The sequence below is a fragment of the Pan paniscus genome, chromosome 11, assembly GCF_029289425.2.
Source record: "Pan paniscus chromosome 11, NHGRI_mPanPan1-v2.0_pri, whole genome shotgun sequence".
Classification (NCBI taxonomy): Eukaryota; Metazoa; Chordata; class Mammalia; order Primates; family Hominidae; genus Pan; species Pan paniscus.
Genome location: NC_073260.2, coordinates 75,225,746 through 75,245,761, shown reverse-complemented (window position 1 = coordinate 75,245,761; position 20,016 = coordinate 75,225,746). Strand labels below are relative to the sequence as shown.

Here is a 20,016-nt window from a genome sequence, read left to right as displayed (position 1 = left end):
GTGATCTTGGCTCACTGCAACCTCCACTCCCTGGGTTCAAGCGATTCTCCTGCCTCAGCCTCTTGAGTAGCTGGGATTACAGGCACCCGCCACCACACTCAGCTAATTTTTGTATTTTTAGTAGAGATGGGATTTTGCCATGTTGGCCAGGCTGATCTCGAACTCCTGACCTCAGGTGATCCGCCCTCCTTGGCCTCCCAAAGTGTTGGGATTACAGGCATGAGCCACCACACCCGGCCTGCATCATATTATTTTTAATCTACCCCAACAGGTAACTTAATGGAATTATCAGGAACTAGGCACTGTGGAAATGGTATAGGAGAGAAGGATGATGGACTGAGGACAAATTTAAAGTTTTATAGGAGGACATGATCTTTTCTCTGAAAAATAAAATGCATTTATTATATTTCAGGTATTATACTAGTTGCTTTATATGCATTATCATCTCATTTTGCATTTATAACATCTCTGTGAGTACTATTAGTGCCCTACCTTAGATGAGAAAATGGAAGCAGAGAGGTAATTTGATCTACATAAGGTTAGAGAGAAGTAAATGGCAAATATTGGACTCAATCCTAGCCTAACCTGAAAGCCTATTTGTATTAAACACATGAAAACACTATCTCCTTGACCTCATCACATTTAAATGCAGCACCATGGTTTTTCCATATTTAGATGTGCAATGCTATGAGCCAAAAAAAAATTTGTTCTTATTGATAGTTATTTCTTTTGTTACTACCTCAACTCTAAAAGCAAATGGTTTGATTTACAACTGAATTCCTTTTTTTCCCTAAGTAAAACCTTGGAAGATCTTCAATGGAATGTTGAATTAATTATGGTATCTCTATACTCTAAAAATTTTGAAACAAATAAAATAAATGAGTTCTATTCTTAAGGGTTGCCCCAGAAAGATGCCTAGGGTAGACCGTTAGGTGCAAATAGTAATGTGCAGAGGTATATAATCTCTGTTTGCATGTTAATATGCACAAGAGTATGGAAACATGTAGCTTATACTCTTAACAGCGGTTACCCAGTTGGGTGGGGAAATCTATTAAGTTCATCTTTACACTCATTTGTGTATAATCTATTCCAATAAGCATAGTTTACTTTCATAATTAATAATGAATATAAAGTAAATTTCCTCCAAATTATTTCTAAATATAATCTTCCTTATGTGTTGGAATAATTTTCTCAGGTGATTTTGTTTCTAATCTTAACCCCTTTTTACTCTTCTTTTAACCAAAGTACCATATTTTTAATTTTTTACACACTAAGCTTCCAGTTAAGATTTCCACTGAATGAAAGACTCCCCAGCAAAAATAAATTTGAAAATTGTTGGTTCATGTGTTCTGCTTCAGTGACACACCTACTAGTCTGTTAGTAAAACCAGCTATTGAATATGGGGCATTCTTTATATATATATGCGCATTCATGAGGTTATGTGTATTACTAATTTAAGTATTTTCAGATTAATGTGAAAGTCCAGATTGCTCTTTATTATAAGAGCCATATACATATAATTTTATGATTAAATATGCACAGTGTTTGGTTTACTGAATTTGAATGATCATTCTATTGAAAACATAGAGATCATAGCAATTTGTAGTCTGTGGCTTCAGTAATGAAATCACCAGATTACATAGAATATATTCATTTGCTTTTAAGGCACCTTGAAAGAAAACTTCTAGACAATGACTTAAAACATTATCCTAAGGTTTAAAAGACTCTAATATAGGAAGCTGAAAATTGACAAAGAGCTAAAAAAAAAGTGAATGTTTTAACCAAACCTGAACTATCATTCAGCTAGGAAGTACCTACAAAATAAGTATATAATTTTATCTTCCAGTCTATTTCTGAATAATTAGAAGACAGCTTAGCACAGTCTTCTATTAAAACCCTAACAAAAATCCCACGAAGATGTGGGCAAATCGTTATTATTTTTACTCCAGCTGCAACATTACATTAATCAACAATGCATTCCACTGTAAGTATCTGAGCTGGATATTTAACAACCCTGTGGTTCGCATCATTTGTAGTTAATTAAATTTGATTCAATAACTTTTATTGAATACTCACTAGAATGCAATGCACTGTCTAGGTTTTGCAAAGCCCATGAAGATGTGTGGAGCACAAGTGCTGCTCTCTAGGAACTCGCAATTTAGTAAGGAAGATATACCCAGAACTAACTCTGATATAAAGCACAATATGATAAGAACTCTATGTAACACTAGTAAGAATATAAAGCATAGGTAGGGGCTGTTTATAGTTAATTCCAGTTTGGGCAGTGAGAAGGCTTCTGGGAAGACGTAAACCTTTTTTAGCTGGGGCTTGATGGTCAAACAGGATTTGGCTTACAGTGGGAGGACTTGGGGATAGGGCACGGGAGCTATGCAGGAGGAACAAGGAAAGCATTCTGTGCTGATGGATAGGAGTGGAGCACGTCTACATTATAAGGAGTAAAAGAGAGGAGAAGAAAAGGGAGGTTAGGGCCAGATCAATAATGGCCTTAAATGAACAAGACTAACTGTATGCTTTAAATCACCCAAAGGTCCATTCATGAATAAGAAAAAGACATTACTTCTGGTGGAGCTCTCCTCCTTTCATGATTACAAAGATTAGTATCCTTACTTTTAAAATTTAATTTAAATAAGACAGGGTTTCTTAAGATCTGTAATTTGAAATAGACATTTTATTACATTAGATTATATGGTTAGTTTTTTGTGGGAGAGTGGTCAATCAATTTTTTGGTGTAATTAAGGAAAAGAACGATGCATTAAGCTACTTGGTTGTAGCGATCAGGAGCTGGAACACAAATAATATTGTCCTGGGACAGAGGTGAGAGAAACTAGGGCAAGTATTAAAAAAGGGAGATGCCCCAAGGGGCATCACTATGCAATGTATTCACGCTACCCGGAGAGTGTTAAATATCTTCACTCAATTTCACAGTCCTAAGAATTTATTTCTCCAAATGCAAGATTAACGTATTAATATATTTTCTTTGAAAGAATTTAAGCACTGTAACATACCTCTGTTCTCTTCAGAAGAAACTCTCTAGCTCTTAGTTCACTGGCAGAACAGAAATAACTCACAATCCCAAATGTTCACCACCTCTTTCCATTAGCCTACCTGCTGGCTCAGCCTAGGAGCTCCATCCAGTTCTCTAGACTGCAGTTGGAAATCCATAGATTCTTCATATGAGAATCATCACCCATCCACACAGTATAAGCCTCCATGCTTTTAAAACCTACCATTCTAACGCCGTTTTCAAAGGCTTGCCGGGTGAGGGGGGCTGGTCCGTCCACAGTCTTGCCATCATCATCCGGGCCCCAGCTGGCACTGTAAATGTGCACGTGCTGGGGGTTGAAGCTAACTGATTTTGCTTCAACCATGTCCGTGACATCTCCGTCCAGCATTCGCACTCCTTCAACACAGAAAGGAGAACTAGCTCATTACAGGGCTTCCCTACACAACACTCAAAGAACAGAGCTGCAGGATTCTCGGGGGGAAGAATACATTTTTAATCAACACTTAAGTGAGCATATCTTCCCCCAGCAAAAGGATAACGTATACTTTGCAGGCAGTATCTTGGGCAGAAAGGATGTCATATTGTATATAAAAGAGCAAAACTTCAATTTTTTAAATCCATTTTCTTTTTCTAAGGTTCCTTTCCTTATAACAGCTGCCACAGTCTCTCCCTTCTCATCCCTCTCTTGAGTGAGTACTTGACAAAGAGATCTTCAAGCAATCCATCTCCCTTAAACTCTTTATTGAATAACTTGTGTTCATAATTGATATAAAACATTCTATCTAACCTTAGCAGTCACATACTATTTGGAAAGCTGCCAAGGTAGGATGGTCTCGTATCCTCCATATTTAATATTAGCCCCTAATCATAAGATTGATGTGAACTTCATGTTTCTTTTTTTGCTAAGTTATTTATGTCAAATAATAAATAAGAATAATCTCTGTGGATGTAACATTTCAAATAATTCTCAAAGGGTTTTAGCAATGTTTAGTTATTAATCTTCATTTAAGTATATTTCTATCAAACAGATAGGAATTTACTATTAACCCTATTTTGCAAAAAGAGACATTAAGATACTCAGAAATAAATTCTATGCCAAATGTCAGGCTTTCCTTTTTTCCTTCTATTTTGGAGGCTTATAAAAACAACCACAACCAAGCATCTAATTGTTAAGTAAACATATCTCTCCTTCAGCTTAAATTAAACACCATCACTGAAACACTGTATCATTTAAAAATTATATTTTTACAGGCCAAATTTAATCCTTAGGAAAACCTTGTCATCAGTAGGATTTTAAGTTTTTATTGGTTATCAACAAACGGGGATTAAATAATAAAAACCCACATCAAACAGGTTTAGATAGAGACTATGTGAACTGAGGTGGGAATACCGGTAGAAATAAAAATATTATTGAAGGAACTATGTTTAACTTTTAATTATAAAACTTGCAAACAAAGAAAAATAGAAAGAACGAAGAATGAACATATATATACATAGCCACTACTCAATAACTGTTAACATTTTGTCTCATTTTCTTAATCCAAAAATATAAATATTAGGTTGAACCATTTTAAATTCCATGACAGATGTGACCCTTTATCCTTTAAAAATTTTTACAAAAAATAGGGACATAAGTTCCCACTGCCATCTAACATCTAGCCAACATTCCATTCCCCTCCATGTATCTCTAAAGACATTGCATTTGGTTGTTAATGTCTCTTGACTGTCTTTCTTCTAGACTCTTGAATTTTTAATGGAGATGTGTGTTAACAGGAGAGGTGGAGAATGAAAGCTGTGAACAAGTTCCATTAAAAATTTTGGGGACGGGCGCGGTGGCTCACGCCTGTAATCCCAGCACTTTGGGAGGCCGAGGCGGGTGGATCACGAGGTCAGGAGATCCAGACCATCCTGGTTAACATGGTGAAACCCCGTCTCTACTAAAAATACAAAAAATTAGCCGGGCGCAGTGGTGGGCGCCTATATTCCCAGCTACTCGGGAGGCTGAGGCAGAAGAATGGCATGAACCCAGGAGGTGGAGCTTGCAGTGAGCTGAGATCATGCCACTGCACTCCAGCCTGGGTGACAGAGCGAGACTCCGTCTTAAAAAAAAAAAAAAAAAAAAAAAAACTGGAATGGAAATTGGAAAGTTTGTCCATGGTGTGAGTAAAAAACCCTACATAATGATCTCGATGTACTGCATCCTGAGTAACACTGGTTTAATTTAATTTAAATATTCAAAATTCATCTGCATGTTTTTTAGCAAAGAAAGATGAACGACTCCATCCTCTTACTTTCTATTGAAAAGCATAAAATGAAACTATTTTATTGGTACAATGAGGTCTGAAATAAACACAGTAATTGCCCCAAATAAGCTCACTAGTGTTCTAAATGCCAACAGGAGAGTAGGACATAACACTTGAATTCAGTTTCTATGTCATGCATGAAAACATGCTTGTAAATCATACTTAGAGGGTGATGTTCATTTTCTAATAGAAATTTCACAAAAAAAGAATTTTACTTTGTCAAGTTTAAAGATAAAAGGCTGCTTTTTCCTCATTTAATTCCAAGCCTTCATGCCTTGGGTATGGGGGTTAAATTTATTATTCAGAATGTTCTTGTTGTAGAACATTTTTGATTTGTTGCCATATATTCTTTTTTTTTTTTAAATAAGGTTCTGTAAGCTAGGTCATTGGTTTATCTGTGAGTTCACAAGTTCATCCTCTCATTTTTTAAAAATTATTAAGATTTCTGGGTTTGTGCTGGAGAGTATTGATAAGAACCTGGGGCTGTGTGTCTGTGTATGCGAGAAACTATATCCTGGACCATGAGAAGGGCTGACCTGGCCGCCTCTGATCTAATTCTCTTGGGATGATGAGGGGCCTCCAAAACTCTCATCATTCTTCAGGGAATGAAGAATTTTTTTCTTTGCCTCTTTTCTTTAGCTCTTTCATATGCATTGTGCTTAATAAATAGCAGATGCTCCCCGCTAGTTAATTACTGCTTAACAAACTATCATACTCATAAGAATTCAGGGGGAGAAAAAGGAAAGAAAGAGGTCAAATGCACTATGGACCAATATTCAAGGTAGTTTCAGAAAGGCTTTTCTTAGTTCTATTACTGTATACCTTAAATATTTCATGTTAGGGAATCTCTATATTTATATTCCTATCCTAGAAAGAATTGTCATTTTTATTTTTTAGTTCTAACACTATTTCCCACTTGAAAACAAATAGTGCATTGGAAACAAGGAGGTCAACCTGGTTCCAGGAGCTTCATTCATCTTATGACGCCCTTAGGAGACCCCTAGGGAATACCTTCAGGCATAATGATAAAATCATGAGGATCCATAGAATCTATTACAATATTTTCTTCCCATTTGTGTGTGGCTGTGGCACCAGGCTGTTGCTTACAAAGATGATTACAAATGGGAAAGTTAAGAGTTTGCTTTTATCAATGCTTAAATTCATACTGCTTTGGCTGGGTCCTTATAGTAAGTATATGTATAATTGAGTTTTTACGTATACATGCCTGCATATAGATATAATCTGAATCATTCATGGAAATAGTATCACTATATTATGGGATTACAAAAGGAGATTTTTGCCATACATCATTTTAATTACAATTAAAAGGAACTTTTTAAAAGCCTAAGCCAAAGGAAAAAAAACAAAAACAAAAAACCAGGATTTTCCACTTTGAGAGAATTACAAAATGCTTCTTTCCATAGAGATATTATGGCCTAATGTTTATATTATTAGTTCTTTCTAACCCAGGCACCAATTGTAGCATTTTGGTACAAATGTCAATGACCCCCATCTTCACTACTAGATAACATTTTTTTCAAGTCTGTTTAAAAGAAAAGTGTTTACGATATTTTAGGGTGACTGCTTCAGAAGTCTTTAACTAAATATATTTAACGGCACATGCTAACATGGTCATGTTGGGGCCAGCAATAGTTGAACACTATTAGGTAGAGATATGCCCAATCGTTTAACCTCCATTTAAAAAGGATTCTGAAAGCCAGTCAGCCAGAGCTAACTGGCGCATTTCTACATCCACGTGAGTTGGTTTCCCATACCTCCGATCTTGGCGTTGAAAGCAATTCCGACTGTGCAGTGCGAATTGTTTGCAGCGGCTGCCACTTCTCCAGCACAGCGAGTCCCATGCCTGCAGGCAGAACACACACACTTTCTCAAGTAAGACACACCATTCTCACAAAGCCAACGCGTCACTGCCACCACTCAGAGTGGTGAAGAATGTACCCAGCTGTGGTGTTTCTGGAACTTCCTTCCCAAGTAGCACTTTGTCTGTCCATGGCAAACTTCTAGCACTTAATTAGATTGTTTTGGATTATATTCTTGACGTATTTATTTTTCATATCTTGCTTTCCCAACCGGACAATCTCCTTGAAAGCTAAAAGTTAGAAAACCTTCGTTTCTATATCCCCCAAACTTCTAGTGATCCACATAGTTGTCACTGGATATATGTGCTACCAGATACTTGAAATGTGACTACTGCAACCTTATCTCAATTTTTTATTTAAGCTTAAGAACTAATACTCAAATCAAGTATTAGAAAACTTAAGATGGGTATGAGAATCTGCTTTTTAAATTGTAAATTTAAATACAGATCAAGTATTTCCAATAACAATTTATTAGCAGAAATGTGATGTGCTTTAAATAAACAGTGGATTTCAAAGATTTTGTATGCAAAAATGAAAAGGTAAAATATCTTATTAATCATTGTTTTATACCAGCTACATGTTAAAATATTTTATTGAATAAAATGTTACCCACACTTATTTTACTTGTTTTTACCTTTTTACTTTTTAAAAGAAATGTGGATACTAGAAAATTAAAAAAATTATTTACAGAAAAAGCATTCTCTGTTATTTTGTCACAATAATTTTGTGCCTTGATCAGAGAAATCTTTTAGCCGAAAGAACTTTTAAGATCCTCTTTCAAGGATGGCAAAGAAGTTTTCAGTATAAAGTACAATTTGCTTAGAAACGGTGGCCTAAAACTGTGTGCTGAGAAGAATTCTAAAGCGTGACTGAGCCCAGAGAAAGAACACCAAGACTGACCTCTAATGTCTGCCATGCCTGCAGAAGGGGGATGTGACAGTCATTATGGTTTATCTGTCATTGCTAATGAAGTTAAATGCCCATCTCTTCCCTCATTTTTAGAGAGGAGGGCATCTAGGAGGACCAGAGATATGAAAGGGTACGTCGAGAGTAGCACAGTTAGCAAAACAGTGACTAAAACTCAAGCCCCCAAATCCATTTCAGTGCTTTTAATTTTACAGCACAGCTGCCTCAGACCACTACTCTCTGTGCAACTATAATCAAGTTACTGCTTACAACTGATAGGTACACATGCAAGTTTACATAAAAGAGATATATACTGCTGTTTTCACTTAGTAATATTATGTATATTTTTCTAAATATTAATCTATATATTACTTTAATGTTTATTAATGTACTGCATAATTCCTTAAATGATATATATAAATGTTTGTGTAGTATGTGTGTATCTGTCTATATATACACACACCATAAGCTTTTTAACAAGTCCTCTTTTCCTGGAACTTTGCTCAGTTATTCACTAATATTAACAACAATACGAAGAACAATCTTGAGTACAGACATCATTTTATGCCTTGGGACGAATTCCTAGAAGTAGAATTACTGGATCAAAGAGTAGAGAGTATGTTGTCAAATTGTTAACAGCACAAAAAAGTAATATAACCAAAACTCATAAAAGTTGTAAGACTGAAACAATTACTATACAATGAAAACTATAAAAAACGGATCAAAGAAATTGAAGAAAACACAAACAAATGAAAAGATGTTCCATGCTCCTGGACTGAAAGAATTAGTATTGTTAAAATGTTCATACTACCCAAAGCAATCTACAGATTCAATGCAATCCCTATCAAAATACCAATTACATTCTTCACAGAAATGGAAAAAAAGTCCTAAAATTCATATGAAACCACAAAAGATTCCAAATAGCCAAAACAATCCCAAGCAAAATAACAAAGCTGCAGACTTTAAAATATACTAAAAGTTGTAGAAACCAAAACAGCATGGTACTAGCATAAAAACAGACACACAGACCAACAGAACAGAATAGAGAACACAGAAATAAATCTATACATATACAGCCAACTGACTTTTGACAAAGGTGTCAAGAACATATACTGGGGAAAGAATAGGCTCTTCCATAAATAATGCTGGGAAATCTGGATATCCATATATAAAAAATGAAACTATTACCCCCCACCCCCATCCACCTCGCACCCTATATGGAAATCAAATTAAAATGTAAGACCTGAAACTATGAAACTACTAGAAGGAAAAATATTGAAGAAATGCTTTGGGACATTGGTCTCGGCAGAGATTTTTTTGAGTAACACCTCAAAAGCTCAGGCAACAAAAGCAAAAATAGATACATGCAATTATATAAAGCTAAAAACCTTCGGCAAAGCAAAGGAATCAATTAACAGAGTGAAAAGATAACTCACATAACGAGAGAAAATACCGGCAAACTCTCTGTCTGACCAGGGATTAATAAACTGAATGTATAAGTAACTCAATAGCAAAAAGCCAAGGAATCCAATTTTAAAATGGGCAAATGATTTGAATACACATTTCACAAAAGAAGACATATAATTGGACTACGGGTATGTGAAAAAAGTGCTCAACATCACTAATCATCTGGGAAATGCAAATCAGCCACCATGAGATATCTTACCCTGGTTAAGGTGACTATTATCAAAAAGACAGAAAATAACAAATGCTATAAAAAACAGATCAAAGAAATGATCGGATCAGAGAGTGCAGTGAAAAGAGAACACTGCTGGTGGGAATGTAAATTAGTATAGCCACTATAGAAAACAGTATGGCGGGTCCCGTAAAACCTAAAAATAGATCTAGCTTATCATCCAGCAATCCCATGGCTGGGTATATATCCAAAATAAAGGAAGTCAGCCTATTGAAAAGATATCTGCACACTTATGTTTACTGCAGCACTATTCACAATAGCCAAGATAAGTGTCCATCAACAGATGAATGAATAAGAAAATGTGGTATATGTACACAATGGAATATTAGCCATAAAACAGAATGAAATCCTCGCCAGATGCAGTGGCCCATGCCTGTAATCCCAACACTTTGGGAGGCCAAGTCAGGAGGATTACTTGAGCCCAGGAGTTCAAAGCCAGCCTAGGCAAGATAGGGAGACTGCATCTCTATGAAAATAAAAAAGAAATTAGCCAGTAGCCAGGTGTGGTGGTGCACACCTGTTGTCCTACATACTCAGGAGGCTAAGGTGGGAGAATCACTTAAGCCCGGGAGATCAAGGCTGCGGTGAACCATGATCATGCCACTGCACTCCAGGCTGGCTGACAGAGCAAGACCCTGTCTCAAAAAGAAAAAAAAAGAAAAAAAAAATTAAATCCTGACATTCTCAGCATGGATGGAACCAGAGGTCATTATGTTAAGTGACATCAGCCAGGAGCAGAAAGACAAATATCGCATGTCCTCACCCATATGTGAAAGCTGAAAAAGCTGATCATGAAGGTGGAGTAGAATGATGGTTAACAGAGGCTGGGAAGGGTAGGACCGTGTGGGGGATGAGGAGGCATTGGGTAATAGGTACAAAAATACAGTTAGATATTAGGAATAAGGTCTAGTGTTCAATAGCATAATAGAATGATAATAGTTAACAATAGCTTATTGGATATTTCAAAATAGCTAGAAGAGAAGATTTGGAATATTACCCACAGAAAGAAGATAAATATTTAAGGCAATGGATAACCTAGTTACCCTTATTTGATCATTATACATTGCATGCATATATTGAAATACCATATATAACCCATAAATATGTACAATTATTATGTATCAATCAAAAATTTTTAACAAGAAAATAGTACATAAAAAATTAAATTTTCTGCATGGCAAACGAAAAGGCCATAAGCCAAGCTGAATGACATATGGAGAAAATATCTGGATAAACCCTGTGTACACACACCCCTGCATATGAGTTTTCCAATCTCTTTCATCTTTGACAATTTGACATGAAAATTGTTATTTCATTGTTGTTTCCCTCCTCCTGCCCATTATATTTGATGTTGAACATTTTTCAAATATTTATTAGCTACTTCTATTTCTTGCTTTGTAAATAACCTCTTCAGGTCCTTTGCCCAAATTTCTTAATTTCTTCCCTGTCATATCTGTCACAGATGTTTCCAAATTTGATATTTGGAACATACAATCTTATTTAGATCAATTTTGGGTTGTCATACACAATTTCATTTTTTTTTTTAGGAGACGGGCTCTTGCTCTACCACCCAGGCTGGAGTACAGTGGCTTGATCATAATTCACTGTAATCTCAAACTCCTGGGCTCAAGCAATTGTATCACCTCAGCCCCTTGAGTAGCCAGGACTACAGGTGTGCACCACCACAGCAGGCTAATTTTTAAATTTTTTTGTAGAGACAGGGTCTCACTATGTTACTCAGGCTAATCTCCAACTTCTGGCCTCAAGTGAATTTCACATCTTAGCCTCCCAAACCAATGGGATTACAGACTATCTTTAATTTTGATGTACTCATAATTATCTTCCCATTCTGGCATTTGATTATATCATTTTAATCACCAAAAAATGATCAATTTAAAACATTTTTCAAAAATTTTAAAGATTGATACATAAGAGATGTACATATTTTCAGTGTACATGTGATAATTTAATACATTCACATAATTTGTAAAGATCAATTCAATATAACTGGGATATCTATTACCTTAAATATTTGTCTTTTCTTTATGTCAGAAACATTTGAATTATTCTCTTTTAGATAATTTGAGATATAAAATAGATTACTGTAAACTATAATCAATTATAAACTATGATCAATTTTTAAAAGAAAAATTATTTATTTTGGAAACTCCAAGCTCAACTATTAATTTTCCCCCAAATCTAGCAATTATTAACTATAATCCTTCATTAGTCTTTATAAGTTATTTTTATTCAAATGTGTAATTCCCTTAATGAGACTGTTCTTATAGTTCATTGTATCTATTATTAATTAATGCCCAGTGCTACTGAACCACAAGGGCCTCTATTTTGAAATTCAGCTCTGGTTTATTATTTGGCCCATGACTTACTTGTAAGTATGTTTTGATATTTTTAAATATATGTGGGTAATTAGTTATCTTTTGGTATCAATAATAATCTGATTAACTTGTGATAAAATAATATTATTTCTATGAACCAATTCTTTGGATTTTGTGAGATTTACCCAATGGCCAAGTTTGTGAAAATTGTTAATAAATGTTCCATGTGTTTGAAAATGATGTATATTCTCCAATTACTCTTTATGTGTCCATCATATCAGGCTTATTTATTATACTGTTGGTTTGTTAATATGCTTTGCAGTTTTATGAATTTTGTTTTACTTAAAATGGAATTAGTAATCTTTCTAATGAAACACACCATTTATAAATATGTACTAACACTGAATGGCTCTTGCAGTTAAAAAAAGATATTTAGTGACTATTTAATTTGTATACACATATTTTTTACTTTCAAATACTCTGTTTATATTAGTTATATCTCTTATAAATAGAATATAACTTGGTCTTTTTTGAAACTAGACTTTCAATGAGTCTTTAACTAGAGAGTAAGACCATTTATAGTAACTGTGTTTATTGATACATTCATGTTCATTTCTGTAACCTTTTTCCCTATACCAGCTTGGTTGTTATGTATTCTATTATTTAGTGGCAATCTTAGGTATTTGATCACAAATACCTAACAACACAAAGTCTAACGTTATCAATCCTCTTTTTCCAAACAATACAGACTTTAGACTGACTCAACTCTGATTACTCATCTCTTATACCCATGTACAAGCTTCTTATGATTACAGTGATACCCTGGATTTTTTAACCCTAGAAATTAATTAGTTAGTAATTTGAACAGTATTTGTCTAGATTTACAAATACAGTTGAACGCTGAACAGCACAGAACTTCTTGGGTCCACTTATATATGGATTTTCTTCCACCCTTCCCACCCCTGAGACTGCAAGACCAACCCTTCCTCTTCCTCCTCAGCCTATTCAATATGAAGGTGATGAGGATGCAGACCTTTATGATGATCCATTTCCACTTTATACTAAAATAATTTTCCTTTATGATTCTCTTAATAACATTTTCCTTTCTCTAGCTTGTTTAATTGTAAGAATATAGTATATAATACATGTAACATATAAAATATACAATAATTGGTTTTTTATTTTTATTAATAAGGCTTCCAGTCAACAGTAAGCTATTAGTAGTTAAGTTTGGGGGAAGTTAAAAGATATATGCAGATTTTCAGCTGCATGGAATGGAGTCAACATGCCTAATTCCTGAGTTGTTCAAGGGTCAAGTGTACATTCTTTGCTCTGTTTCTTTTTGCAGCTCGTACTTCCCTCTTGGATCATTGATTTCTTTCTGAAGAACATTTCATAAATATCTGGGCATTTATTCTACAAATGTGAAAAGACCTTTGAGAGAGTCTTTTGGCTCTTGAAAGTCTTCAGAAAATAACTTTTTACTTTTCTTAAAAAATGATTGCACTGGGTACAGAGTTCTAGAGTAAGCCCACTTCAAAAGTGTCATTCCACTGTCGTCTAGCTTGCATTATTTCTGGTAAGAAATCAGGTATTTGGGCAATCTATTTTTCTCTGGATGCTTTTCTATTTGACGTTTTTTTACCCTGTAGGATAAAAAATTTGAAACATTTATAATTTTTTAGAATTTAAAAAATTTCTTTCTAGGAATTCTTAAACCTGTTGTTGTAAAGTCTAATTCCTCAGAATTTTCAGCTATACTCTCTGAAAAATGCCTTTCTTTCTCTAGTTCCTTTTTTCAAAGTCCTTTCACAAACCTGACAAAAACAAGAAATGGGGAAAGGATTCCCTATTTAATAGATGGTGCTGGGAAAACTGGCTAGCCATATGTAGAAAGCTAAAACTGGATCCCTTCCTTAACATTACACAAAAATTAATTCAAGATGGATTAAAGACTTAAACGTTAGACCTAAAACCATAAAAACCTTAGAAGAACACCTAGGCAATACCATTCAGGACATAGGCATGGGCAAGGACTTCATGTCTAAAACACCAAAAGCAATGGCAACAAAAGCCAAATTGACAAATGGGATCTAATTAAACTAAAGAGCTTCTGCACAGCAAAAGAAACTACCATCAGAGTGAACAGGCAACCTACAGAATGGGAGAAAATTTTTGCAATCTATCTATCTGACAAAGGTCTAATACCCAGAATCTACAAATAAACAAATTTACAAGAAAAAAATCGAAGTCCTAATGAAGCATACATCAGACATTCTCACATCACCTTAATGTTTACTCTCTCCTTCAGACTCCCATAACCTTCTCTCTCTGGGCTGCATTCTGTGTAACTTGCTCAATTCTATATTTCACTTTAGCTACCTTCAATCATGACTAATCTGCTATTTAGTATTCACTGCATTATTCACTTAGATTATTATACAATTCTTTTATTTTCTTTCTTTTTTTTCGTCTGTGTGGGGAAGTGGGCGTGGGTCTCGCCAAGTTGCCCAGTCTGGCCTCAAACTCCTGGGCTCAAGTGATCCTCCTACCTCAGCTTCCCAAGTAGCTGGGCCTACAGGTGTGTGCTACCATGTCTGGCTTAAAAGTTTCATTTTGTGAAGTTCCTTTTCAAATTTGCCTGGTTAATTCTGATAGTCTCTTTTGATTTAAACACTTTAAAAATATTCTTTAAACATATACAGTATCCTGTATCTAATAATTCCAAAATTGTGAATTCAATTCCACTGATGTGTCTGCTGCCCTTCTGTTTTCATGTCAATTTTTTTCCCCATGTAGCTGATGAATTTTCCATTTAGAGGTCATATTGCTTGAGCTTTTATCTCTGTGAATTCTTTGAGGCTTGAGGGAGACGCTCCTTGATCCAAAGAAGATTTAAATTTGCCACTTCCACATTTAAAATTTGGGCTGTACGGGTAATACGAATTATAGGTGTAAATCCTATGAGGATGTTAGTAATTCATATACACAAGTGTATTTATTTATCCTCTTGTCTCATCTATTACCCAGGTTGAGAAAGTCAAATATGTCCTCCATCTCACTATGTGTAGGTTTTCTTTTTCCCATATAGTTAAAGTACTGTAGATGGTATCTCAGGGGTTCTGTTTTACGCAGAATCCTCACTCATCCCACTGAACCAAGGCCCTGAGCTTATTAAAAAATACCTCCAGGCTGGATGAGGTTGGTTGCTCACTCTCGAAAATGCATGTACCTGCCTAGGCTTATAGATTTGAACTTTCTCAGAGAAATTCTCTTGGTGTCCCACCAACTCAACCATGCACTAAAAGGTCCCTTAAGGTCGGGCATGGTTGCAATATCTGTAATCCTGGCAGTTTTTTGGGCCCAATGTGGGAGGATCACTTGAGCACAGAAGTTGGAGACCAGCCTAAGCAACATGCCAAGACCCTGTCTCTACAAAAAAAAAAAAAAAAAAAAATTAGCTGGGCATAGTGGTAAGCACCTGTAGTCCCGCTTACTCAGAAGGCTGAGGCTGGAGGATCGCTTGGGCCCAGGAGTTCATGGATGCAGTGAGCTGTGTTCGTGCTACTGCACTCCAGCTTGGGCAACAGTGAGACCCTGTCTCAAAAAAAAAAAAAAAAAAGCCCCTGAATACTTTCCTGAGTTTTAGATGTACTATACTAGGAAAGATGTAATTGAATATTTATTCTACCATATTATTAAAATATGGAAGAGCTAACTTGGTTTTGTAGTCCAAAAATGTAAAAAAGCCCTGCACAGATTACATGCATCATTAATACGTAGTGACTGTTCCTGAGTGAATAATATAGTGACTATTTCCTTATAAAGGGCTTCTTATAAAGATTTCTGTACATTGCTTTACACCATATTATATGAACCATTTTTGGGAGAGAGTGAAATTATCTGAGCTGAACCTTCACTCTGCTGCTGATACATATGCATTATGTAACAGTTATATAATACATTTCAGCATACTGTAATTGATGGTCCAAATGGCTAGCTCAATTACATTTAAGTCACCCTAGCCCATTCTCTTCAGATGACAATGATCACTACCCCGAGAAAAATATCAGTCATCTTAAATTTTTATATCTTAGTTGGACTCAGTGTTTTCACATGGATTTAAAACAAGTTATAGAGCAATAGATATCATCATGACCTGTTTGAAGTTCAAGTGTACAAACAAGATTCATTTTTTTTATTCCCACAGAATTATAAGGGTGGTCAGCAAGAGGTATGTTTATGATGTCAGTTAAGTATAAAAGTCACAAAAAGAAAAGTCTATGTTTCAGATGTGTTTTTGCTCAGAGACCACAGAGTATGAGCATTTAGAATACTTTCAGCATAGGGAGAAAACTTTAGTAGATTTTACTCCAGAAAAACAATATATTCATTATATTACACTCTAACATACATGTACCTACACATGAATTTTACTAGTCAATTCTTATGTAATAAATACTCATTGGAATATTAGTCATCTGTTAAGCTCTCTTGCATATGCCCACAATATTACTAAGATGCATATTTTCCTAGACTTCCAGAAGACAACCCATTATATAAATCATAATTGATCTATAGACCAATGACTTAAAAGAAATAGGATGTCATCTAAAATAAATTGGCTGTAGACAAACTAATAACTTTAAAAAAATGCCTCTTATTGCATCACTTCTCATTCTCTTAAGGATACTGTCATTACTGTCAAAGCCTAGTAAGCATGAAACAATTTGTTACATAATTTTTACCTCAAAAAACCATTTTAACTCTTGAAGAGTATCTTGACTTAAAGATCATGCCTGCCTTTGTTCTACTGCCTTTCTTACTAAGTTTTATCATCTACTACTAACAATAAACCACTATAATTAAAGGTCTAAAGTTTTACCTGGGATATCTTATTGAAAAGATGGAAAATCAGATGAGAAAGTGCCTGTTAATTTCTGTGTATCATGAACACATACAAATTAGGTGAAGTGAGTGTAGGGCCTTCATGGGGTCACTGTATCTTGCTAAGTGGGGAGATGTTGCCTTCACTTCTCCTTTTGCCCTCTCCTCATACGGCTTTGAGAACTTTTTTTCTTCCGTATCTGTTAATGTGGATGGAAACATTAACTTATTTGAGGTTTCACCCCAGATCGGAAGACAAGATGTGAGAGAGCTCAGAATGAATCAGAGACATCAGGTCACACAAAGGGGGTCACCCTTTACCCTTGACATTGCATGGCTTGACAGTCACAATTATACATATAGGTTATCAAGCAATGGCAAGTGGGAGAAAGGTAACTTTATATTTCACTCTTTTCTTGGAACAAACATCTTCAGGTGTTCACAGATTCTGTCTACTTTCACCATTGGTATTCCCTTCTGACACCTAGGGTGTCTATTCTTTCTTGCAGGTTTTAAATTTTGTATGAATCTAAGCAAAAACCATTTAGGTTTATTTCAAAAGCCCCCTTAGAAGGAGAGAGGAGAGCCAGAAATAGGGATATGTTCTCCAACATATTGTGCAAAATTGATGTTTCTAATTGGTCATGTTATGCATCATCATATTACCACCTTCTGCTTATATCACACTCTGTAATGCTCAAAGTACTTTTGCCTCATTTGATTCTCACATCAACCCTGTGAAGTAAGCAAAACATATATTATTTCTCTTATTTTACAAATGAGAACTAGACCAGGGTATCCTAGCTCCTTGTATAATGACTTTCTATCATTCTGCTAAGACTCAGAGAGGCCTAAATTCTTAAGGCTTTGAATAATTGCCAAGATTTCATGGCTCCTTTATCTGCAACCCTACTTTTTGCCTACTATCAATGCTCTGTGGAGGAGCAGTGACTATATTCCTTCATTAGTATTGATGACAGCATATTTGATAGTATATTTCACTGAACCTCCACAAAATTAAGTTGTATTTTTCAACTTAATTACAAGAAGGAAATACTAATAATCTTAAAAATGAAACTTAAGAATGGAAAATAGCTGAAAATGCATTATCCCCCTGTTGTCAATGAAAAGCTTACCAAAATATATTTGAGAAAAAAAATTTAAAAATTTAAGAAGTAAAAAGAAATCATATAGTCTATTTGTGGTGATTAGTTTTTGTGACTCGATGATAATAACTTCTGAAGTACTTGGAATTACATGAAGTCCACGAGGCCTTAAAAACAGTAAATTTTTTGTTATGGGGGAAGAGAGTCAGGAAAACTTGTTCAAAATAACAAATAAATAGATACATAAAATAATACAAGATTATGTTCAGAGATCCTTTGATAGCCTAATACTGAAATAATCTTAAGCATGAACTTTTAAATTATGATGGTTTTTCTATTTAGCAATACAGATTCTGAATCCTCATTTTGGCCATCGGGAATAATGTACAATATTTTAAGAAATTATTAAAAGCATTCATCAACTGCTCCAAAATCTGACAGATAACACGCTGTAGACAAGAAAAAAAATGAAAACTATATTTCATAGTATTGAGTAATAATAGATCACTATTGATAATTAGCATTAGATATATCAAATGTAAATAACTAGCAAGCTTTTAAAAACAAGAAAATATTTCTTATGGTGAGTTAAAGTATTGTCTGACACACACACATACACACACATGCATGTCAAAACCAGTGAAATCTGAGTAAGGCCTGTAAAGTGTATCAATGTCAGTTACCTGACTTTGATATTATACTAGAATTACATAAACTGTTACCATCGTGGGAAACTAAGTAAAGACCTCTGAACTATTTTTGCAAATTTCTGCGAGTTTATAATGTTTTCTCAAAAACAGTATTTTAAAAAATAATTGTAGGGTTGAAGAATCGTCAGGTATTTGTAAGACTGGTTGTAATTCAAGTAGATTTCAGTCAGAGCACAAATAGTATTGGCAATAAAATAACATCAACTCAAGTGGTCAATCTACTGCTTTAGAAGTGTTTTCTTACCTGTTATTTTGCCTCTTCCTTATCCTTCCCTGCCTAGATCTTTGATATCTTTTCTCTCCTTTTATCTGCCCCAGTCTAGGAAAATAGCTTATTCATTGTTAACTGAAAGAACACAAAAAATTATGCTGGTCCATGTTTAAAGGAATGAGTAAGTAGCTTGGTTTATCAGAAAATATAGTTCTTCACCTCACTTTGGTTGTCTTCTCAAATATAATGTTGCAAGGAATGATGAAGTACAGTAAAAACCCAAGGCAGGGTGATATGGTTTGGCTGTGTCCCCACCCAAATCTCATCTTGAATTGTAGCTCCCATAATCCCCAGGCATCCTCGGAGGGACCAGTTGGGAGGTAATTGAATCATGGGGGTGGGTTTTTCCCATGCAGTTCTTGTGATAGTGAGTAAGTCTTACGAGAGCTGATGGTTTTATAAAGGGCGGTTTCCCTGCACATGCTCTCCTGCCTGCTGCCATGTAAGACATTCCTTTGCTCCTCCTCACCTTCTGCCATGATTGTGAGGCCTCCCCAGGCATGTGGAACTGTGAGTCTCTCAAACCTCTTTTTCTTTATAAGTTACCCAATCTCAAGTATGTCTTTATTAGCAGCATGAGAACAGACTAACACAGTAAATTGGTACTGGGTAGTGGGGTGCTGCTGTAAAGATACCCGAAACTGTGGAAGTGACTTTGGAACTGTATAACAGGCAGAGGTTTGGAACTTCCTAGAGACTTGGAGGGCTCAGAAGACAGGAAAATGTGGGAAAGTTTGGAACTTCCTAGAGACATGTTGAATGGCTTTGACCAAAATGCTCATAGTGATATGAACAATAAAGTTCAGCCTGAGGTGGTCTCAGATAAAGATGAAGAACTTGCTGGGAACTGAAGCAAAGGTGACTGTTGTTATGCTTTAAGAAAGAGACTGTGGCAT

At 35.3% G+C, this 20,016-nt stretch overlaps 1 protein-coding gene across 2 annotated transcripts in view; it reads right to left on the bottom strand.

The window, feature by feature from the left end:
- The window catches only part of PCSK5 (proprotein convertase subtilisin/kexin type 5), a 461,615-nt gene that overhangs the window by 279,167 nt on the left and 162,432 nt on the right, over positions 1-20,016 (bottom strand). For both annotated transcript variants that reach the window (XM_034967553.4, XM_024930148.4), the window contains exons 6-7: positions 7,104-7,192; positions 3,249-3,421 (exon numbers count right to left, since the gene is read on the bottom strand). In XM_034967553.4, the coding sequence (XP_034823444.2) occupies positions 3,249-3,421; positions 7,104-7,192 (262 nt within the window). The remainder of the gene's footprint in view (positions 1-3,248; positions 3,422-7,103; positions 7,193-20,016) is intronic.